Source organism: Carcharodon carcharias, chromosome 7, assembly GCF_017639515.1.
Source record: "Carcharodon carcharias isolate sCarCar2 chromosome 7, sCarCar2.pri, whole genome shotgun sequence".
NCBI classification, from domain to species: Eukaryota; Metazoa; Chordata; class Chondrichthyes; order Lamniformes; family Lamnidae; genus Carcharodon; species Carcharodon carcharias.
Window position 1 is genome coordinate 24,703,843 of NC_054473.1, and position 24,927 is coordinate 24,728,769.

A 24,927-nucleotide genomic window follows, 5' to 3' on the forward strand; every position below is an offset into this window, starting at 1 on the left:
TTCTTAAAAGAAGTGGCTAGTGAAATATTTGATGCGTTGGTTTTAATTTTCCAAAATTCCCTGGATTTGTTGAAGGTGCCATTAGATTGGACAATAGCAAATATATTTATTCAAAAAGGGAGGGAGACAGAAAGCAGGGAACTACAGGCCAGTTAGCTTAACATCTGTCATATGGAAAATGTTGGAAGCTATTATTAAAGATGTTATGGCGGGGCATTTGGAAAAATTCAATGCAATCAGGCAGAGTCAACATGTGAAAAGGAAATCCTGTTTAACCAATTTATTACAGTTCTTTGAAGGAGCCACAAATGCTGTGAATAAAGGGGAACCAGTGGATGAACTGTTCTTAGATTTCCAGAAGGCAGTTGATAAGGTGCCACGTCAAAGATTATTGCAGAAAATAAAAACTCATGGTGTAGGGGGTAACATGTTGGCATGGATAGAAGATTGGCTAGCCAACAGGAAACAGAGGATAGCCATAAATGGGTCTTTTTCTGGTTGGTTGGATGTAACGAATGATGTGCCACAGGGATTATTGCTGGGGCATCAGCTTTTTACAATTTATATAAATGACTTGCATGAAGGAACAGAAGTATGGTTGCTAAATTTGCTGATGATACAAAAATAGGTAGGAAAGTAAGTTGTGAAGTGGACATAAGGAGGCTACAAGGGGATATAAACAGGTTAAGTGAGTGGGCAGAGATCCGGAAAATGGAGTTTAATGTGGGAAAATGCGAAATTGTCCATTTTGGCAGGAAGAATAAAAAGAAGCATATCATCTTAAGGGTGATAGGTTGCAGAGCTCCGAGATGCAGAGGGATCTGGGTGTCCTATTGCATGAATCACAAAAGGCTAATATGCAGGTACAGCAAGTACTTAGGACAGCTAATAGAATGTTATTGTTTATTGTGAGGCGAAACAAATATAAAAGTAGGGAGGTTAAGCTTCAGTTGTACCGAACACAGGTGAGAGCACATCTGGAGTGCTGTGTACAGTATTAGTCTTCTTATTTATGGGAGGAAGTAAATGCATTAGAAGCAGTTCAGAGAAGGTTTACTAAACTAATACCAGGAATGGGCAGGTTGTCTTATGAGGAAAGATTGGGCAGGCTAGGCTTGTTTCTTCTGGAGTTTCGAAGAATAAGCAGCGACTTAATCGAAACATATAAGATCCTGAGGGGTCTAGACAGGGTGGATGTGGAGAGAATGTTTCCACTTGTGGGACGGCCTAGAACCAGGAGTCACTGTTTGAAAATAAGGGGTCTCCCATTTAAAACCGAGATGAGAAGAATTTTTTTCTGAGGGTAGTGAGTCTTTGGAACTCCCTTCCTCAAAAGACAGTGGAAGCAGAGTCTTTGAAGCTTCTTGAATATTTTCAAGGCAGAAGTAGCTAGATTCTCGATAAATGAAGGGGTGAAGGGTTATTGAGGATAGGTGGGAGGTTACGGCTAGATCAGCCATGATCTTATTGAATGGCGGAACAGGTTCGAAGGGCCGAGTGGCATACTCCTGCTCTTAACTCATATGGTCATAAGCCTGCTCAGGGTTCAAGTGGGGGAGATGGTGCCTCCATTACTGGCTCCTTTTGAGATGGGTACAGCTAGAATTCAGTGGCACAGCTAGAACTACAGAGCTGCCGACCAAACAGATTGACTGGCTGCTCTCTGAGGCAGGACTTGCTCTTGAGTGAGAGGCGGAAGCCTTGCATCTAGCCAATCAACGCTCCTTGGAGCATTAAATGTCAGCAGGGCAGCCTGATCAGTGAGGATGCATTCCCTGCCGATTTCTTCTGTGGCGGGGCAGGGAAATCCCGCCATCAGAAGAATTCTAATCCGTCTAGCTACAGCGTTCCATTAGTTTATTTCTAATAACCCTCAATCCTATTTGTTGACGAAAACTATCTGTTTTCTCATTTAAACTCATTAAGATTTCTTTATTCTATCCCTTTGCCAATAATCTCTTCCCTATACTTACCACACCGTAGTGAACATAAATTTTGCTACATTTTGTATTTTCTTTGGTTGTGCTTAATTTGTAAATATGACTCTTTGTGCTTAAATTCTGCACACATTAGGTAAGCTTACTTGGATCCAATTTGTTCAAACCTTTCCTAAATTTAAACACTTCATACTTTCTGTTTTTTTCCAAGAGAGGGAAAAACCCAGTATGGTCAGTTGTTCCTGCCTATGTCATTCAAATTGAAGCAAGTTGTGACTTTTTTTTGTGAAATTCAACTTTAGTGATTGTGATGGTAATTTGTTTGTATAAATAAATGTGTCCTGACTTTCTGTAATGATCAGTGGGTTTTGTTGTAAAATCTGATAAACAAAGCCATAAATAGCTCTTGTCATATCCCATCTCAACATAGAATTTCACTGGTCATTGTATGAAATTAGTTGTGAAATCCTCTTCTGTACTTAAAGAGTAGTTTATAATGGAAGATACAGTTCCTCACATATACTAAAACTTGGAGCTGTTCACAGTCTAATTACGGATGAATTGCCTCTTCCTGCCTATTCAATTGTGGAGTAATGAGATTGTTGTCTTCCGGTGAATGAGCATGTTATTTCAACATATAGTGGTAGCAGCGCCTGCATATGTTGTTACATTCAGCACACTGCATGCATTGGCACTTTAAGTGTGCTCCTGTTTAAAATGAGAGATCTAAATGTTTAAAGTGCCAATGACCAGAGGACATGTTTGAATGTAACACCTGTTGTTTGTGGTGCAAAGTTGTATTGAATAAAAGACATATTGCTGAATGTATAGTATCTAGCAGTTGCTCCTTTCACTAGTATCAATATGCCAGTATAGAAATATATATTTTTATAGGGTGAGGGGAGTAGTGTTTGGTAAACAGTCAGCTAAAATTATAAAATATAGCCATACCCAATGGATTGTTTTTTACAAAGTTTACTGTATCCATTAAACCTGGAGCTATTTTGGATGTATGCATTTGGTTTAACCATGTGGGCTGAGGAAACACAGACCTTAACTTTTTGCTTTTTGAAAGATGGTCTGGTTTAAGATAATACAAACAGTTTCTATGCAAAGGATATATAATATATATACTTTGTCCATGGGATATGAGCACTGTTGGCAAGGCCAATGTTGCCCATCCCTAATTGCCCTTGAGAAGGTGTGGTGAGCTCAAAGGACTCTGAAAAACACAATGGGAAATATTGTTATGAAATAGCTTATGAATCTATAATTGCAAAAAATGTTACTGGAGTTTTCTCAACAGCTTGCTTGCTCATGTATTATATTCTGTCTGCCTAGGACAGATATGATAAATTACTTGGTAGTTCTTAGTGATACATTTTGGAATGATGTTTGAGGTCCAGAGTCAGCAGCAGAACCCCGAAGGATATTGATCTACTGACCACAATGAAATCCACCAATGAGAACCACTCATCTATCTGGAAGCCCCAATATAGGAGATTTTAAATAGCAACTTTATAGTGGGGTAGGAAAGGTAATTCACCAACCATACACTGGCGAATGTTCTGTTTTTAGAAGACAACTGATATGTTTATGTAATTTCATATGCAATTCAACTTCACAGGAAGGCAGTAAAAACAGTAAGTCATTGACTTGGCTCACATTTTTTGATTTTAAAGGGAGGTGGTAAAGCTATTTATTCTGGTAAATGCTGTTGTTCTGTAATTAGGGGAATTTTAGGTACTTTGTTGCCCATGTACCTATTTGTAACCATCATAAATTGGGCATCTTGACATTTATCATTTTCAAAATTGCAAAATGCTAGGCAGAGAACAATTTATTCCAAACTGATATAAATTTTATTCTTCTGGATTAAAAATAATTTATTTTGGTACAGAAAGGTAAACAAACATGTAATGAATTTATTGATTTTGCATTTTACTCCTTTATTTTTATTGCTTTACTTTTGAAGACTAATGATTAAGTATACACACAGATTTTTAAATTCCAGCATAAAGAAGCTAGAAAAGAGTGGAAAGAAAACGGAATCTCAATTAAAGCACAGATTGAAAGTACTATACAATACAATTGTCGAGTCTCGTGACCCAGCAACAGGACGAAGATACTGCGAGCTATTCTTGGTTAAGCCATCAAAAAAGGACTATCCAGATTACTACAAAGTCATTCTGGAGCCTATTGACCTGAAGATTCTAGAACATAACATACGTAGTGAAAAATACTCAAGTGAGGAGGCATTTATAGACGACTTAAAGTTAATGTTTCGAAATGCAAGACACTATAATGAAGAGGGCTCACAGGTATGTTTGCTAATTAAGATAAGGTGCAGCATTTCTGAATCGCAAATTCCTTGTTAATTCAAGTAAAAACAATTTCTGCTTTGCATGATGAGGATGCAACCATAGGTCTTCACACAGTAAAGCATTAGAGAACAATTAATTCCCAATAAAAAGCAAGCTGCATTATTCTACTATCCTTCCCTTTGCGCTGAGGCTAGGAATTCACATTTTTGCGAAAGATACAAATTCTCCAAATATCAAATGATCCCAGGTTATTATAAAAGCAATAAACTGCAGATGCTGGAAATCCAAAACAAAAACAAAAATACCTGGAAAAACTCAGCAGGTCTGGCAGCATCTGCAGAGAGGAACACAGTTAACGTTTCGAGTGCAAATATCCCAGGTTATTGTTATGTACCTCCTAGTGGTTGGTTATAGAACAGCACTACTAGAGATTCTCGATTTGGTCGCCAGGTTCTCTGCTGTCTTGGTTAAGGAATGTGGTTCATGTCCTTAAAGAGGCCTGAAAGGACAAAATAAAGGGAATAGAATAAGCTAAACTAATATATGGAACAATTGAGGCAATCTTTTTATTCATTGGTGTGTGTATAAAATATATCCATAATAAATTTAATTATATATATATATATATATAATTAAATTTATTATGGATTGTGGACAATGAAGTTGACTGCTTTTTTCATGCTGACAATTCTAATGTGCTATAAATTAGCATACTAAAAATGAAATACTTTTACTTGGCAGTAGTCTTCCTTGAAGCATTTTACAGTTTCTTGATATAGTTTCAATATAAATCAGTTAATGAGAGTGTTGAATTATTGAACAGGTATACAACGATGCCACCATACTGGAGAAAATTCTGAAAGAGAAAAGGAAAGAATTAGGTCCTTTACTTGATGATGACACAGCTTCACCTAAGTTGAAACTAAGTAAGTTGTTTAAAAATTGTTCTAGCTGCTCTTTTTATTAACTTTCATTCTCAAAGCAGTTTTGTATCTGCGCTTCTCTCACCCCTACATGTGAATATTATTTATGTACAAAAGGAAAGATGACTTGCCTTTTAAATAAGACAAATTATTCTTGTCTGCCAACAAAATTGATGTCCCTTAGGGATGGCAAACATAATCAACATTAGTCAGATTTGCTTATTTGACAGCATAGATTAGTAGTAAATATAAACTATCATAATGAACTGTGGAGAAAATAGAGAAATTTGAGCGAACCAGCTTAAGGACTATTTAGGATTTCTTTTGATGTTATACCCCTTTTCTATCAGAGCATAAAAACAGAAAATGCCGAAAAAATCTCAGCAGGTCTGGCAGCATCTGTGGAGAGAGAAACAAATTAATGTTTTGAGTCTGTATGACTCTTCTTCAGAGTCATACGGACTTGAAACGTTAACTCTGTTTCTCTCTCCACAGATGCTGCCAGACATGAGTTTTCCCAGTATTTTCTGTTTTTATTTCAGATTTCCAGCATCCTCAGTATTTTGCTTCTATCTGAGTTTGTTGCTTTTAAGTAAACCAGGGTACTAAATTGATACGTAAGCAGGGTATGTAAGGTCTCTAGACACTAGCCTCATTATATTAGCCTAGCCAAGAAATTAAAATTCTCATCTGAACTGCTGTTCTTTAGGAAAGAAGAATGTTATTCATAATCACCAGATATATACTGCTATAGGTGATCAGTGAAATAGTTTCCTAATTGCTGCAAATGGACTGCCAATTATTCAAAGAATCCTTTTGAACTGGAGTGTTATTCCCTATAAAGTGGTCCTTGAACATCTTTTGACTTTTGTTTTCAGGCAGGAAGAGTGGTATATCCCCTAAAAAATCCAAGTACTTGACCCCACTACAGCAAAAATTAAATGAGTTATATGAAGCTGTCAAAAACTACACAGACAACAGGGGTCGACGATTGAGTGCCATCTTTCTCAGACTACCTACTCGATCAGAACTCCCGGATTACTATCTGACAATTAAAAAACCAATTGACATGGAGAAAGTAAAAAGTCACATGATGGCTAATAAGTACCAGGACGTTGATTCATTGGTTGATGAATTTGTGTTGATGTTTAATAATGCTTGTACATACAACGAACCAGAATCTCTTATTTATAAAGATGCACTTGTCCTTCACAAAGTCCTACTAGAAGCTAAAAAGGATTTGGATGGAGATGATGATGCACACATTCCCAATGTAAAGTTACTTATACAGGAGTTGATACACAACCTGTTTGTCTCCGTTCTTAGTCACCAGGATGATGAAGGACGTTGTTATAGTGACTCTTTAGCAGAGATTCCAGCCACTGATCCAAGTGTCCCTAACAAGCCTCCTTTGACCTTTGATATTATTAGGAAAAATATTGAAACTAATCGATATGGAAGACTTGATGTTTTTCAGGAGCACATGTTTGAAGTATTAGAAAGAGCGAGGCGGTTAAACAGGTGAGCATATAGAAAAACACAGACTTTAACTTTCTTTGGGTTAACCCTTCACTAATAGCAAATATATATACTACTAGATGTCTCCCATCATTTGAGGCCATTTGTAGAAAATGTGCTCAGTAGAAAGGAAGTGTGAGAAACATCAAGGGCAGAATTTTAGCCTTGGTTGGCGGGTGGGCCCCACCGGCTCGGCAGTGGCCGGGCAACCGAACTCCGCCGCCGAAATGGGGCCCGCCACCATTTTGAGCGGGCGGGCCAATTAAGGCCCGCCCAGTGGCCTGCCCAACAGGAAGCGCTATGTGCACTGCTCCCTGAGACTAAGTGCTGTCTCAGGGAGATTACTGACAGTCTAAAAAAACTTTAAAAATAGAAAAATTAAAAAAGTATTAACATGTCCCCCTCATCACACAAAATGGGACATGTTAATAAATATCACATAAAATTTATTAAAGTTTTTAAAAACGGACATGAAACCTCATTCAGCCAGTTTCATGTATCATCAGAAGCCCGCTGGGGTTCCTGGCCTGCCCACTAGCCTTAAGGTTGGAAGGGCAGGGCCTTTAATTGGCTTAATTACCCTGTCAATGGCCTCAATTGGCCATTGACAGGTCGGCGGGCAAACAGCTGATTTCGCTGTCTGCCCGCCTTCCTAAAATTTTAAGTGGACCAGGATGACATCGGGGGTTGCTCCCGATGTCATCCCGCGTCATTTTCCCGTCGGCGAGCAGGCCCCACCCCTAAATCGCCGACGGGAAAATTCTGGCCCAAGTTTCAAGCATAGTTTATTTTTGCTTCCCCATTATTAGTAAATCCCACCCTAAAAGTAGCAGTAAAAAAAAATATATTTTTGTGCTAAGTAAGGTGAGGAATGTTAGTACGGGGAAGGTTTCACTTTTGTGCATCGAGTTTTATTATTGGCTCTTTCAAAAATAGCATGTAGAGTGTATCTAGATTCAAAGTAAGCCACCCATTAATTTTCAGCAATAAAGTGTATCAGAAGAGTATCTTTTTTTCCATTTCACACACTAGACACCCTTCTTGATTTCTGCAAATGATATACAGGGTACTGTCATATAGTAGTTTTGGTAGTGGCTCAACAACTTGGAAATTGGTTCAGATCCCACCATGACAGGTTGTGAAATTAAATTTGATAACCCTGGCAATTATTGCAAAATATATGGCCATGAATTCCCACTGGTTCACTAATGTCCTTCAGAGAACTTTCCTATATTATTGGTGTGACAGGTTCCTTTGATCCATGTTGTTTTAATACTCTCTGATATAGTCTAGGATACCAGTCAGTTGTAAAAACAATTAATATAAAATAAACGGGCCCACTCATTAAATATAGCCACAGCAGTCACTCACATCCTAGATAATAATTGATTTTGGAATTGCCAATTTATAAAAATGCTTATGCTGTAGACCTATGTATACAAGGAACTGGGTTGAGAAAACCTACAATTTTTCATCTTTAAAGTCCAGCAGTAAAGAAAACTCATCAGTTTGACATGGATTAAAAAAGAAAAGTAAATATCTGATAATCTGCTCAGTTGCTGCACATAAGAATTAAAGGAATGCATGATGACCTGCACAACCTCCTACCAAAAATGTATTTTTAGACTTTCCGAAGGCCGTGGGTAAATGCACCGTGCAGTGTGGTACTCAGCCACTTCGATTCAATTTCTGGTGATGCTAAATTACTAAATCTCAGGCAGGACAGCAACACAGTCACTATTGACCTATGTGTTCTGGCTAAGGAAGGGAATAATAAATAGTGTTTCCATTCCTGCTTGCAACACAGTGATCCATGTGTATGTCGTGGACATTGGATAAGAACAGGTTCTACCTTGGCTTTTATTGCCTTCCACTCCACCATAAACGCAGCTGACAACTAAAAAAACTATAAACTAAACAGTACTGATACTGTTTAGACTTGAGCATGAACAGCCAATTCAGTGATGTACAGGAAGGCTGTCCAGACTACAGCATATCACCACTTTCAAAAACAAAATGAGGAAAATTAGAGAAGTAAATATTTGTGGAATGTAGAGGAGAATGCATTGAATAGTGTAGCATGTATGGTACTAACAACTAATTTTGTGGCCTACTTAGAACTGATTCTGAAATCTATGAGGATGCAGTGGAACTTCAGCATTTTTTCATTAAGATTCGTGATGAGCTGTGCAAAAATGGAGAGATTCTACTTTCACCAGCTCTCAGCTATACTCTGAAACACTTGCAGCATGACTTGGAAAAAGAAAAGAAGGAAAAACTGCCAAAAGAGATAGAGGAGGATAAGCAGAAGAGAGAGGAGGAAAAAAAAGAGTTATCAGGTACTGTTTGTTTTGGGGTTTTTGTTTAAGTACAATCATCAGCATTCCTTTGAAATAATAAAAATGTTGACACTCTTGGTAATTTTTGATTTTCTTTTATTTATTCTTTTCCGGGATGTAGATGTCGCTGGCTGGGCCAGCATTTATTGTCCATCCCTAATTACTCTTGAGAAGGTGATGGTGAGCTGCCTTCTTGAATCCCTGCAGCCCACAGTGATGTTAAGAAGGGCATTCAGGATTTTGACTCAGCAACAGTGAAGGGACAGCAATGTAATTCCAAGTCAAGATGGTGTGCGGCTTGGAGGGGTGGTGTCCCCATGTGCCTGCTGCCCTTGTCCTTCTAGGTGGTAGAGATCTTGGGTTTGGAAGGTGTTGTCAGAGGAGCCTTGGTTGGTTCTGCAGTGCACCATGAAGATGGTACACACTGCTGCCACTGTGCGTTGGTGGTGGAGGGAGTGAATGTTGAAGATGGTGGATGGGGTGCCAGTGAAGCGGGAGGCTTTGTCCAGGATGCTGTTGAGCTTCTCAAGTGTTGTTGGAGCAGCACTCATCCAGGTAAGTGAAGAGCATTCCATGTGACTTGTGCCTTGTAGATGGTGGACAGGTTTTTGGGGAGTCAGGAAGTGTTATTCGCTGCAGAATTCCCAGCCTCTGATCTGCTCTTGTAGCCACAGTATTTATATGGCTGGTCCAGTTCAGTTTCTGGTCAATGGTAATGCCGCGCGCCCCCCCCCCCCCCCAAGATGTTGATAGTGGGAGTTTCAGTGATAATGTTGCCATTGAACATCATATTGTAAGGGGCTAGCAGTGTTTTGGGTTAGTTAATTAAGTTTTCCCTGTGCTTTTGGTCTCTATATCGCCTTGACATTTTGATGGGGCATGTTTCAGCAGGTGCTGATTACCTTCCAGTATCTTGCCCACATGGCCCTTCTTCATGTATGACCTTTTGCTACGAGAGTCAGCAGGTCATAGAGGTGTCCTACTTTTTTTAATTAATTCGTATGGATGTCACTGGCTAGGCCAGCATTTATTGCCCTACCTAATTGCCTTTGAGAAGATGATGATGAGCTGCCTTCCTGAATCACTGCAGTCCATGTGGTGTAGGTCCACCCATAATGCTGTTAGGGATGGAGCTCCAGAATTTTGACCCAGCGACAGTAAAGGAACAGCAATATATTTCCAAGTCAGGATGGTGAATGTCTTGGAGGAGAACTTCCAAGTGGTGGCGTTCCCATGTGTCTGGTTCCCTTTTACTTCTAAATTGTAGCAGGTGTGGGTTTGGAAGGTGCTGTCTAAGGAGCCTTGGTGAGTTCCTGTAGTGCATCTTATGGAGGGCATGAATATTTGTGGATGGGGTGCCAATCAAGCAACTGACCCAATTTTGTCCTCATCAGATGCTCCTATCATTTGCCCACTCACGATCAACTAACTCAACAAGAATCAAGGATTCAATCTTGAAAGTTTATCGTCTGCATGGTTCAGTTCCTTATTAAGCCAACAAAGCACACTGAAAAACAGAGCTGTATCTCAAACTAGAATATTGTGATTAGTGGAACTCTTTTGTTTTGAAAATACACAAAATTTGTATTTATAAAAAGCTTTAGAAGGCACTGCACTTTTGTTTTTTAAGTACATTTTAATCAGAAAACTAATTCTATAATCTGATAAACAGAATCTGAGAAAAATATGAATGATGATCACTCAGGGAGCCATGGAACATATGGGATCCAGCGTACTTATAGCCAAGACTGCAGCTTTAAAGACAACATGTACCACGTTGGGGATTATGTGTATGTTGAACCAGCTGAACCAAACCTCCTCCCTCACATTGTCTGCATTGAGAGACTCTGGGAAGATGACACTGGTAATGGATTCAAACTGAAACTTTTTGTCAAAGCTAAGTATAAGTCAACACTGAAAAAAATTAAAATTCAATTCAGTTATCTTAAAAATAATGAAATCTTACTCATAAATTCAGCCTCCACAAACGCGAACAGACCACTTTCCAAACAAATTCCTAGTTTTTACTTTCTAAATTATTTGAGATTTGCTTTATTTCATTTTAAGATTTACTCTAGTCAATATTTGTTGACTTCAGTCAATATGATCTTCAGTCACTTCTGCTTCTGTGTGTCTTGCCACAGATCTTACAAGTGCCTAGCATCCAAGAAAAGTGTGTGTTTATTATTTCCTGATGATCTTTCATGTCAGAATTGTACAGCCAGTGCTGAGTTCAACAGTAGAATCATTTGTGAACACTGGATTTGTTACAAAGACACCCTTAAAGTTCATGTCTTAACAGAAAGAGACTATCCACTCCAGCTGATCAGAGCATCACAGCTCCAGATCAACTGAAGAGCCAAACTTGTTAGCTACTCTTAAGGAATTGCCCAAAACAGCAGCACTAGCTGAGTTGTGTCCACTAGAAGAAATGTCCTGGAACTTGTACAGCCTACTGCATCTTAAAATCAATCTGATAATGGCGACAAAATTTGCAGTGTCATTACAGTATCACAATGATGACATGACAGTAGTATAGTAGAGAGTACTATTTAGAGGTTTGGTAACATACTGAAAGCCTTACTCAGCATCTAGCAGTGTTATACCTGACCCGGGATTGCTTAAGGTTGACACTTGAGTGCCTGAGGTGGAAAACGTTCGATTCCTGGCATTAATTCACTTTGATATGTGCAACAATTAATAAAATACATTTTTTAAACATCAAGGTTAATATAATCTGACAGAACCTCTTTAATCAAAGTGACAATGTAACAAGCCAGAAACAAACAATATTCACTTCAAGTTAAATGAATATTGTGCCAAGCTCTTCTCAAGGTCTATGCCCTGGTAATTTCTTCCATTTGGATAATCTGTTAATTTATATGATGGAGATTGAATTCCATTCAGAGAAAGAAAACAACACATTTGACAGTCTGGTATCTGTGGCATTATCACTTAACTACCTGACTGTCTTGAATCACACATAGAATAAATATCACACAATTAATAGTAAAATGTTCATTCTTCACTTTTGGCTGGGAAACATGATGCCTTGGGCAATGCATTAATGATGTGTTTATCTACAGAGGTTTTAAGTTATACCTGTTTGCTTAAAAATTGCTTTTAAAATCAATTTTGTTGCTTTTTATTACTTTCCATGTTTCTTCAAACTGAACTATATTGTGCACAATATATTTTGTAGGTGAGAAGTGGCTGTATGGTTGCTGGTTTTATCGGCCAAATGAAACTTTCCACTTGGCCACACGAAAATTCCTCGAAAAAGAAGTTTTCAAAAGTGACTACTATAATAAAGTTCTGGTCAGCAAAATTCTAGGCAAATGTGTAGTTATGTTTGTAAAGGTGAGTATTTGTTTTCTAATTTATCCATAGTTCCATTCACTGAAAAATGAAAAACTGTTGTGTAAGTTGCAGGTACAGAGCAGCTTGGTAATACAATGTATTTTGTGTCCCAGTGTCACAGATTGGTAGAACACTTTACATCTATGATTCTGTGCAGAAAGCATTTCTTACATCAATAATGCAGCTTTAAGAAGGTATTTAGAAAGCTAGATGTCTTCCCATGATGGGAATTGGGAGGGTCAACCTGGTCTATAACCTCTCACTGCCTAAAAGCTGGATTCAGGCCGGCATTTGTAGAGGCCTGCGAGCAGTCAGGGAAGCTAAATGATCCAAATAGGCAAAAGGGAAAAAAATATGCTTTGCTCCCAACCGCATCCAATTTTATTCCCATTCCATTCCTCTCCTGAAAATGGTGACTCATTGAGATTTTGCCATCAGTCATCTGATATCTTACCCAAGTGGCCATTCTTCATTTATGAGCCTGGATAGCAAACATTGAAGGATTTTTTGCAGAGAAGATTCTGCTGCCGTTACAAATTTCCTAATTTAGCACATGCTGAGGATTGTATCTGGGAACTTCTATTGTATATGGTTCCTTTATCCCATAGGTTCATTGGGGAGCATATGTATTGAGATTCCTCATTGAATTTCTTTTTATATTCACATCTGTCCATTAGGTTTTAAATAAATCCTTTTGCTGTGACTCAAATTTTGATTACAAATGATTTAGGCTCGGACTTAGGGATAGAAATTTATCTCAGGCAGTGGCACAAATGGGGTGTTATCAAATCGCTGCCATAAAACCAGCACTTAATTCATTTCTATTGCACTCAATTGGAACTGAACATCAGAGACTGCGTATAACAGGCAGCCGATCTGACACCACCTACTCTTCACCGAGATGCGTTTCTACTACTTAGTATTTCACTTGATTTTATCGGTCTTCATGATTGTATTAAAGAATTTTTATTTGATTTTAAAATTGTTATTATTATTAAATTTTTTTTTATATTATCCGAACAATTTAGTTGTTGAAAATAAGAACAACGTGGCGTGGATATAACGTGTTGTTAACCATTCCTTCCTCCCCTATCTAACAACAAATGTAGGAATACTTTAAAATTCGCCCTGAAGGCTTCAGAGATGAAGATGTATTCGTCTGTGAATCTCGATATTCGGCAAAAACCAAGTCTTTCAAAAAGATTAAATTGTGGACTATGCCCCTAAGTGCAGTGAAATTTGTTCCAAGAAACACTCCACTGCCAGTTGTTCGAGTTGCTTCTGTATTTGCTAATGCAGATAAAGCAGAAAACAAAGAACCTGTTGAACCAATGCCTGAAGAAACCAAAGGTGACGAGAGTAACAGCATTATTGATAAGGTATTAACATTTATGTTATATAAGAAGTCAGGATGAAAGTTATTTGCTATGTAAAAGGGCAAATTTGGGAGTTGGTAACAACATTGTCAGATAGAGTATGTATTTGGATTTTGTTTTCCAATATAGGTGGCAGCTCTGGTAGAAGTGTTTCAAGTAGCTTACATTGTTATACGCTTTCTCATATTAATAGGAAAAAATTGTAACAGTACAAAAGTTGTAATGTATCACGGGAATTTATTTTAATGATGTGATCCTCATCAACATTAAATCCAAGAGGTGTGATTCCATGAAATAAAAGTGACGTGGATACAATATTGGCTGAAAAATAGGAAGCAAAGAGTAATGGTCAATGAATATTTTTTGGGCTGGAGGAAGGTTTGTAGTGGAGCTCCCCAGCGGTCAGTATTGGGACCCTTGTTTTTTCTGATCTACATTAATGATCTAGATCTTGGTGTGCAGGGGACAATTTCAAAGTTTGCAGCTGATACAAGGTTTGGGAGCGTTGTAAACTGCAAGGAGGACAGCGTAGAATTTCTAAAGAACATAGACAAGTTGGTGGAGTGGGCAGATAGGTGGCAGATGAAGTTCGATGCAGAGAAATATGAGGTGATGCATTTTGATAGGAAGAACCAGGACAGACAATATAAAATAAGGGGTGAAATTTTGAAGAGGGTGCACGAGCAGAAATACCTGGGTGTATATGTTTGAAAATCATTGAAGGTGGCAGGACAGGTGGGGAGAGCAGTTAATAAAGCATATAGTATCCTGGGCTTTATTAATAGGGGCATAGAGTACAACAGCAAGGAGGTTATGCTGAATTTATGTAAGGCACCCATTAGACTGCAGCTGGAGTATTGTGTACAATTCTGGGCACCACATTATAAGAAGAATATGAACACATTGGAGAGAGTGCAGAAGAGGTTTACAAGAATGGTTCCAGGGATGAGAAATTTTAGTTGCGAAGACAGACTGAAGAGGCTGGGACTGTTCTCCTTAGAGAGAAGGCGGCTAAGAGGAGACCTGATAGAGATGTTCAAAATCATGAAGAGGCTGGACAGAGTAGATAGGGTGAAGTTGTTCCCACATGTGAAAGGATCAAGAACAAGAGGGCACAGATTTAAGGTGATTTGCAAAAGAAGCAAATGTGATGTGAGAAAAAAAATTTCTGACAACAAGTGGTTCGAGTCTGGAATGCACTGGAAGTGTGGCGGAGGCAGGTTCAATCGAGGCATTCAAGAGGGCATCAGATGATTATTTGAATAGAAACAATGTGCAGGGGTATAGGGAAATGCAGGGCAATGGCACTAGGTCATAATACTCATTTGGAGAGCCGGTGCAGACACGATGGGCCGAATGGCCTCCTCTGTGCTGTTAAAATTCAATGATTCTGTGATCTCTTGGAAATAGCTTTATAGAACTTGACATCTACACCAACTGCAGTACATGATCATAGGAAAATACAAAGAGGGGCAATGAAAAAGCATCCTGTTGATTAATGGTCACAAGTATTAGTTTGGCTCGGTTGGTGACAATTTCTCCTGGCTAGTCAAAAGATTTTGGATTCAAGTCTCATCAAAGATCTGAGTTCAGAACCTTCTCTGACACCGTGCCATATTGAAAATGGTGATGTCTAGCAGATGGGATATTAAACAGGAGCCCTTTCTGCCATGTACTGGCTAACGTTTCTCCATCAAATGACACTACCTTGACGAGACAAAAGAGATGTAGTCAGTTTTGAGGGGATAACTGGGAAAGCTCTCCACATCTTCCAGGGCTATCAAGCAAGTTCCAGAAAACGATTGTCACCCATGTGCCAACACTAGACATATTTAAATAACCTCTACTCAGCATGCCCAAACACTATAGAATTGTTAAGGACCAGGAAAGACCATTTTCCTCCATCAGTATAGTTCTAAAAGTGGCAGACTTCCTATCCAACTCTACATGTCATACTTTCAATAGCTCTGTCTGACATAAATCTACATATCACTCTAAAATTGATAATATCCTCCATTTTAGTGCTTCCATTAGTAGACTATTCCATCCTTACCACCTGTGTGGAAAAGTTACATCTTAACTATGCAGTCACCCTTTCATATCTAAACTTGAATCCCTTCCTCATTAACCCGGATTTGCTGTTCTAATAATTGTGAGGCAGTTGACACTCGGTGTTTTTACAGGGTAAAACTGACAGCAGCTTCTGGCATCTGCATGTGCACAGTTAAACATAGAAATCTGCAATATGCTGTGAATAATAACCTGCTTCTTCATGGATGTGCCTTGATGCTCAGAGATCATTGTCATGCCACATAAACCTAGCTAATTACCCATTATTCTCATTCTTAAAAATGGCTGAAAAAGTTAGGTCTTGTTCAGTCAATGGGGTAAGTGCATTTTTAACACTGTCGTAAGTGATAATTACTGTTGAGCAACCTCTCTAGCCCTGGAAATATAATTTTGTCAAATATGGAGACTCATTCCCTCAGAAAAGAAACTAATGTTGCAGATTTCTTTTTTTAAAATTTTTTAATACATTATTTGCTTTGCCCCTATGTCTTTCCTATAATCCATGTGTATGTCCTAACCTTTATTTTGTTTCCTGTACAATGATTTGAATATAATTGATACTTCCAGCTTTTTACATTTTTTTTCTGGCTATTTGAGGATTAGTTAAACAGCCTTTCTGCTGCTTTCCTGCTCACAGAAGCCACAGATAGAGGGTGCCAAATTCAAACAGACACAGGATTACTAGCAGTCTCCATCAACAAGCTTGTGAAAAGTCTATGGGCAAGGTGAACAGCGAAAACTGTTCTTTCTCCGCTCCCAGCAAAAATCCAGGCTAAAATATTAGAGTTTTTGTTAAGCTGGTTCCCGGAGCAGTGTTCAATGTTATCTATTTCTTGTTGCTTTTTTCCTTTAATGTAAATATTCCTAAGCATCTGGCATAGTTTTAAGAACTTTTCCGTTAAGAATGACAAATCTTTCTCCTGTGTTTTCTGATCTAACAGATTCTTTTGTGGCTTGGTATCATGCTTTGTTTTATAATGCTCCTGTGAAGCAACTAGTGACGTTTTATTACATCAAAGGCGCTATATAAATTGTTGCTCTTCAGTGGGTTATTTGGAACTTCTTAAATTTGTGTTATTTCTTTTTTATTTTGTATTCCCACATTTTATTTCCCAGCTTTATGACTTTGTATTTCTCTATAGTAAATGACCTCTCCCACTTTTTGACCAAATTTCCCAGCCTCTGCAAAGCATTGTGCAATGTTATGTTGTTGTATTTAGCAAGTCTGGTATTGTTGCACTTGAGGTTTCCCTGACTATGTGAGGCTTGTATGTCCACCAATTTAAGAAGTTTCAAATAATCCATTTAACAACAACAATTTATGTTTATATAGTGCCTTTAACATAATAAACATCCCATGGATTTTTTTAAATAAAAAGAAGTTTGACACTGAGCCACATTAGGAGACATTTAGTCAGATGACTAAAAGGTCGGTCAAAGAGGTAGGTTTTAAGGAGGGCCTTAAAGAAGGAAAGTTAGGTGGTGAGGTGTAGTGGAGGTATTCCAGAGCTTGGAGGCCAAGGAAACTGAAGGCATGGCCACCAGTGGTGGACTGATTAAAATAATGGATGCATGGGAGATCAGAAGAAGGGCAGGACTTGGTGTTAAATTTTCTGGATACTAGGTGTGCAAGAGAGATAGAAAAGTAAAGACTGGGAGAAGGGGTGGCAGCATTGATTAATGCGAACATTCCAGTCCTCGAGACAGAGGATGTCTCTGACAGATGTCAAGAACAAACTATTTGGCTCGAGCTAAGGAACAAAAAGATGCAGTTACATTGCTTGGTGTAGCCTATAGGTTGCCAATAGTGGGAAAGATGTAGAGGAACAAATTTGCAAAGAAATTACAAATAAGTGCAAGTATTATAGAGTAGTTATAATGAGGGACTTCAGTTTTCCAAATATAGACTGGGAAAGCAGTGGTGTAAAGGGCAAAGAAAGGCAAGATTTCCTAGAATTTGTTCAGGGAAGTTTTCTACAACAGAAAACTGGGCACTGCTAGACCTTGGTTCTTGGAAATGAGGTGGGCCAAGTGCCAGTAGGGGAACATTTAGGGGACAGTGATCATTGTATCATAAGGCTTAGGTTGGCTATAGAAAAAGGTAAGGAGCAATCCAGAGTAAGAATAATTAGCTGGGGTAGAGCCAACTTCAATGGGGTAAGAATGAATCTGACCCAGGTAAATTGGAACCAAAATTGTGGTCTCCTCTACATTGGAGAGACCAAACGTAAACTGGGCGACCGCTTTGCAGAACACCTGCGGTCTGTCCGCAAGAATGACCCAAACCTCCCTGTCGCTTGCCGTTTTAACACTCCACCCTGCTCTCTTGCCCACATGTCTATCCTTGGCTTGCTGCATTGTTCCAGTGAAGCCCAACGCAAACTGGAGGAACAACACCTCATCTTCCGACTAGGGACTTTACAGCCTTCCGGACTGAATATTGAATTCAACAACTTTAGGTCGTGAGCTCCCTCCCCCATCCCCACCCCCTTTCTGTTTCCCCCTTCCTTTTTTTTCCAATAAATGAAAAAGATTTTCCTTTTCCCACCTATTTCCATTATTTAAAAAAAAACCCCCACTAGAGCTATACCTTGAGTGCCCTACCATCCATTCTTAATTAGCACATTCGTTTAGATAATATCACCAACTTTAACTTTAACACCTATGTGTTCTATTGTACTATTGTCGTTGACATCTTTTGATGATCTGCTTCTATCACTGCTTGTTTGTCCCTACAACCACACCCCCCCCCCCTCCACCTCTCTGTCTCTCTATGTCTCCGCCCCCCACACACACACCTTAAACCAGCTTATATTTCAACTCTTTCTTGGACTCGAACTCAAGTTCTGTCGAAGGGTCATGAGGACTCGAAACGTCAACTCTTTTCTTCTCCGCCGATGCTGCCAGACCTGCTGAGTTTTTCCAGGTAATTCTGTTATTGTTTTGAAATTGGAACCAAATATTGGCAGGCAAAACTGTAACTGAACAACGGGCTGTCTTGAAAGAAGAGAGAATTCAGGCACAGTCAAGGTATATTCTCATGAAGGGGAAAGGTAAGACAAACAAATCTAGAGCTCCCTGGGTGAGAAAAGATAGAGGAATTAAAATGAAGAAGGAAAAATATGCTTGTGAGAGATGGATGATATAACCGAGAATTAAGCTGAATATAGAAGATTCAGTGGGGAATTGATAAATCAGATAAAAGAAGCAAAGAGAGAGTATGAAAAGAGACTGGCAGCTAACGTAAAAGGGCATCCAAAAGTTTTCTATAGGCATATAAATAGTAAAAAGGTGGTAAAAGGAGGAGCAGAGTCAATTAAGGACCAAAAGGGGGATTTATGAATGGAGGCAGGAGGCATGGCTGAGGTATTAAATGAATATTTTACACCTGCCTTTACCAAAAAAGAAGACACTGCACAGGTCATGTTGAAAGAGAAAGTTATTCAGACACTTGAAGCGTTTAAAATTGATAAGGAGGGGGAATTGGATAGGCTGTACTTAAAGTTAATAAGGCACCAGGATCAGATGAGATGCACTGGCCATAATCTTCCAGTCTTCTTTAGGGTGATGCCAGAGGACTGGAGAATTGCAAATGTTACACCCTTTTCAAAAAGGATGTAAAAATAAGCCCAGCAACTATAGGCCAGTCAGTTTAACCTCAATGCTGAGGAAACTTCTAGAAATGATAATTTGGGTCAAAATTAATAGTTACTAAGGCAAAGGCAGGTTAATTAAGGAAAGCCAGCACAAATTTGTTAAGGGCAAATCATGTTTAACTAACTTGCTGAAATTTTTGGAGAGGTAACAGAGAGCGTTTTTTTAAAATTCATTTACTGGATTGGGCATCCCTGGCTAGGCCAGCATTTATTGCTCATCCCTAATTGCCTTTGAGAAGGTGGTGGCGAGCTGCCTTCTTGAACTGCTGCAGTCCCTGTGGTGTAGGTACACCCATATTGCTGTTAGGGAGTTCCAGGATTTTGACCAAGCAACAGTGAAGGAACAGCGGTGATATATTTCCAAGTCAGGATGGTGAGTGGCTTGGAGGGGAACTTTCAGATGTTGATGTTCCTTTGTATCTGCTGCGCTTGTCCTTCTGGATGGTTGATGAGGGTAATGTGGTTGATGTGGTGTACATAGACTTTCAAAAAGCATTTGATAAAGTGCCACACAACAGACTTGAGAACTCATGAAAACAAAGGACAATAGCAACTTGGAATTGAAATTGGCTGAATGACAATAAACAGAAAGTAATTGTTAATGGATGTTTTTCGGACTGGAAGAAGGTTTTATAGTGGCGATCTCCAGGGATCAGTGTTAGGACCCCTACTGTTCATGATACATATTAATGACCTAGACCTTGGTGTACAGGACACAATTTCAAAATTTGCAGATGATACAATACTTGGAGGTATTGTGAACTATTAGGAGGATAGTGAAGATAATTTGGTGGAATGGGTAGACCAGTGGCAGATGAAATTTAATGTGGAGATGTGTGAAGTGATTAATTTTGGTAAAAGGTACAATTCTATAGGGGGTGCAGGAGCAGAGGGACCTGGGTGGGTGTATGTGTGCATACATTATTGAAGGTGGCAGGACAGGTTGAGAGAGCTGTTAATAAAGCATACAGATTTATTAATTGGGGTATAGAGTACAAAAGAAAGTCCAGTTCTGGGTGCCTCACTTTAGGAAGGATGTGAAGGCATTACTGAGAAAGCAGAAAAGATTCTTGTGAATGGTTCCAGGGATGAAGAGCTTCATTTATTTAGATTGGACAAGTTGGGACTGTTTTTCGTGCAGAAGAGAACATTGAGAGGAGATTTGATAGAGGTATTCAAAATCAAAAAACTGTTCCCATTGGTGGAAGGATTGAGACAAGAGTACAGAGATTTAAGGCAAAAGAGGCAATGGCGACATGAGGAAAAGCTTTTTCACGCAATAAGTGGTTAGGATCTGGAATGCGCTGCCTGAGAGTGTGGTGAAGTAGATTCAATTGGGGCATTTAAGAGGGAATTAGATTATTATCTGAAAAGGAAGAATGTGCAGGGCTACAAGGAGAAGGCAGTAGAGTGGCACCAGGTTAATTGTTTCTTTTGTAACCATTCTGTGATTCTGTGAAAATTATTGGAATCCATAGCTTTGAACATAGTTTCTGAGAGTGCATTTTGTTAAGAAAAAAGACATTCTCCCAATTTTTGTTCAGAGAAATTTCACCTCTTGATCTATTATTAGAATTATTTTAAGTTATCTTTTACCTTATTTACATTGCCTGTTGCTTTCATAACCTTGTGGACTTCACCTTGTCTCATGTGATATCTGTAGTGCTCTGCCCATACGAGAGTTCACTGCAAGGACACTGCGAATTCAGACTGTAAATGATACAAATGTAATCAGCAAAGTCTCATCTTGACCTACGTATGCATCGTATGCATCCAGACTACATGATGTATTATGCAAAGGGAACTCAACTGAAGCCGGAATACCACTGCAACTTGCACAAGATTGTCAAAACTGATTTCCAGACTAGTCATTTATCTATTTTTTTCTGAACTCAGTTTTGTTGGGTTCAATTTTCAGTGTTGTTTATTGTCAGTAGATGTAAGATGCAGTCGTTATAGACAATATTACTTACTCAATCTGTCTGCCCAGGAACGAGAGGATGTGCCAGTGGAAATTTCAAATGGAGAACCAGGCTGCCAGTATTATGAGCAGCTTCACTATAATGACTTGTGGCTCAAAGTTGGAGATTGTGTGTACATAAAATCACATGGTTTAGTGCAACCCCGTGTAGGCAGGTCAGTAACTTACAACTCAAAATATTTAAATTATAATGCAAGTTTTCACTTTTCATCATCTGCGTAAGTTTTTGAGAAATATTATTGCCAACAGTATTTGGTTATTGGTATAACATAAACAGAATTATTTTAATCCTCAGTATTATTTGTTACAATTCCCATGAAGATCAACAAACCGAAAGAACCAAATTTACGGAACAATTCTTTTTATAACTTTTACTTTACCGATCAGACCAAAATCAGCTTAAATAATAGGCAAATCAGTCAATTTAAATCATAAATTATATATTAAATAGCAGATACAACAATGATAGATCTCATTAATGACACCAATTTTAGCCACAAGGTCCTTCTAGGCTCTGATCTTCCTTAGGTAGATTTCAAGCTTTTTCTTCAAGGATTTAGTCAGCAATTCTCATCAGACAGCAGCTCCCATTCAACCTGAGTTCCACGCGGAAACCTTCGACAAAGTGGTGCATCTCCAGAGCCTTCTAAGTTCAGCTCATGTCGATCTTGGTCATTTGGATCCACCAGAATCACCTTTATCTGAACTGTCAGTAATAACCTGCGCACTGTATGGCCAATTCTGGTCAACCAGTTACTTTAACTGAAACAACGGCAGCAACCTTATTTTTGCTTATCACCTGCTCCTGGATCCAGCCTCTGTGTCCTCCTTCAGCAATACCACCCCCTTCTCCTTCAACGGCCATACCTGATTGAAGCTGGCTCCTCCCACCAAACCCCAGATGACCTGCCCAAGGTTCCATAAGGACAAAGCAGCCACAGCGCAAAATCTGGATCAGGCCAAAACTGCAGTCCCATAGACAAAGGGAAGAGGAGTCGCAGCGAGGCCTCCACCCGCAGCAGCTCATCCCGCCCCCCCAAACTCTGCAGCCTGCAGACTCCTTGACACATTTCCAGAACAACACAGGTGACCTTATAGCTCCTATGTCCCTTTAAATAAAATAAAAGGAATTACTGTTCAAAATGTAGGGAAAAAAATCAAACTCCTTGTATACTTTGTTGATAGGATTGAGAAGATGTGGGTGCGGGGTGGTGCTGCATATTTCTTTGGCCCCATATTCATCCATCCTGAGGAGACTGAACATGAACCCACCAAAATGTTTTACAAGAAGGAGGTATTTCTTAGCAATGTGGAAGAAACCTGCACCATGACTTGTGTGCTTGGTAAGCAGTTAATATCTTAAGACTTATTATTAATGGGTGGAGTAATGTATTAGGTATCGACATCAATTTTGTAAACTATTCTTGGGAGCATTTAGAATTTTAAAAAGTCTATTTTGACTGTATTAGTATCCTTTCGATCAGAATCAAATAAATAATCCTGATTTTAGTAATCAAAAGTAATATTAAATGGTGTGACAAGTTTTTAAATAATATGCAGATTGTTACAAATCAATGGATTTCATGTTGCAGTAGTCTAATTAACTAGATACATATTTAATGTTAGTGTTTCTAAGACAAAATTTTGATGCTCTTGCATGCAGGCAAGTGCAGTGTATTATCGTTTAAAGACTACCTCTCTTGTCGACCAACTGAAGTGAATGAAAATGATGTGTACATTTGTGAGAGTCGTTACAATGAGACTGACAAGCAAATGAAAAGATTTAAAGGCCTAAAGAGATTCTCCTTATCTGCTAAAATATTGGATGATGAGATATACTATTTCAGGTGAGGCCTAGTACTGTAAAATAGAAAAGAAGTTCTCCTCTAATGATGAAGCTATCCTGAATGACTTTAGTACCGATTGCTCTGCTTCATTCTTTATGAGCATGTTTCTTTGTGAGGTTACTTTATCTGCAAAGTACCATTCAGTGATTCAATAGTAAAGAAAATATATTTTTTAAAATAATCACCAGTGTATTTCCAGCAGAGTGGGTTATGGGTTGAGGAGTGGGAGGTACAGGAAAACAAGGAATGGAGGAGAGGCTTTGAGACATGACAGGGAATGGGTTGCTCACAATGGCTGAGCCCCATCAAAGAATGGGATAGCCAGGGTAGGTGGACCTGGGAAGGGAGCACTTGCTAATTACAGGAGTGGAACATATGCAGACAATTGGAAGATCCAAGCAGGAGGGCAGAGAACAATAGGACTGCATTGTCTGTTTTCTGACATTGATTCTCTGAATTTAATTGGTCCATGCTGTTTACTGAAACTAATAATACTACATGGTTAGTATAAACCAGTTACTGAAACAGCAGGCATTCTACAGTAATGGATTATCTACACTTGTACATTCTTACAGATATAAAACTTACTATATGGGTACTTAATCCTGGTGGCATTATTATTATTACATAAGACTTGTGATGACCTACCCCAAATTCAAATGCTAGCTAAACTCTATATCCCTGGTTTAGATACCTTTTACCTATTCTTCATTGTACCATTAATTTCAATATTTAATGGTGACATTAAAGAGGGGAAGCATTGGCCAAAGTTTTACGTTTGGCGTGCAGGCGTGTGCCCAACACGCACGAGTGTAATATGACGCACAATGATGTTGGGCGTGCGTCCCGACATCATCACGCACTCGCGCGATATTTCATTCAGCAGCCACGCATCAGTCTGCTGCGCACCCGCCAATAATTGAAAGGCCTATTAAGGCCATTAATGAGCTAATTAACTTAAAATTTACGCTGCCCATACGGTTGGCAGGTAGGCGAAAAGGCCAAGCGACCTTTACATTTTTTAGGAAACCTCATCCACAAGTAGGATGAGGTTTCCTAAAGCTAATACAACTTAAATAAAAACTTTCTTTTGACATTAAAAACATGTCCCATCACATGAGGGAACATGTTTCATTAAATTTTTATTGCCTTTATTAATTTTTTTAAAAAAGCACTTCAATCTCTGAGGCAGCTCCGTGCCTTATGGAGATTGAAGTGATGTTTTGCGCAGATGCGCGAACTGTGCACCAAGCCCGCTCTCCCTCCTCCCCCAGCCTGCACAGGTAGCGCTTAGCACTGTCACTCGCAAACCACATAGGGTAGACCTTAATTGGCCCGCCCACGTGAAATCGCAGTGCACAGCCAATCGCGGGCAGCGGTTGGCTTCCCGACCACCCCTGCCCAATCCCGCCCAAAGAGGGAAAAATTCTGGCCACTGTCACAAAGATACACTTACAATATTTTCTAAGGTGTAGATAGATCTGAGGCTTCTAACTGTACCCCCTGTGTTAAAAAGTTAATATGGCAATGGAGATGAAAACTGAAAATATTTAAGAGAAATAAAAAGAAAGAACTTGTGTTTATATAACACCTTTC

At 39.0% G+C, this 24,927-nt stretch overlaps 1 protein-coding gene and 1 long non-coding RNA gene across 6 annotated transcripts in view; one reads left to right on the forward strand and one right to left on the reverse strand.

Annotated features, from left to right (window-relative positions):
* pbrm1 (polybromo 1) overlaps positions 1-24,927 on the forward strand; it is a 97,802-nt gene that overhangs the window by 52,087 nt on the left and 20,788 nt on the right. For 4 of the 5 annotated variants that reach the window (XM_041191195.1, XM_041191198.1, XM_041191199.1 and 1 more), the window contains 10 exons: positions 3,937-4,258; positions 5,085-5,187; positions 6,063-6,705; positions 8,821-9,041; positions 10,714-10,905; positions 12,244-12,401; positions 13,511-13,780; positions 21,494-21,639; positions 22,670-22,827; positions 23,148-23,331. In XM_041191195.1, the coding sequence (XP_041047129.1) occupies positions 3,937-4,258; positions 5,085-5,187; positions 6,063-6,705; positions 8,821-9,041; positions 10,714-10,905; positions 12,244-12,401; positions 13,511-13,780; positions 21,494-21,639; positions 22,670-22,827; positions 23,148-23,331 (2,397 nt within the window). The remainder of the gene's footprint in view (positions 1-3,936; positions 4,259-5,084; positions 5,188-6,062; positions 6,706-8,820; positions 9,042-10,713; positions 10,906-12,243; positions 12,402-13,510; positions 13,781-21,493; positions 21,640-22,669; positions 22,828-23,147; positions 23,332-24,927) is intronic. The other variant, XM_041191196.1, reaches the window with a different exon arrangement.
* On the reverse strand, positions 2,981-5,119 carry LOC121279820. Its single transcript, XR_005943506.1, has 3 exons — positions 4,996-5,119; positions 4,656-4,760; positions 2,981-3,159 (listed from the first exon to the last, which is right to left on the reverse strand). It is a non-coding gene; the product is annotated as an uncharacterized LOC121279820 (long non-coding RNA).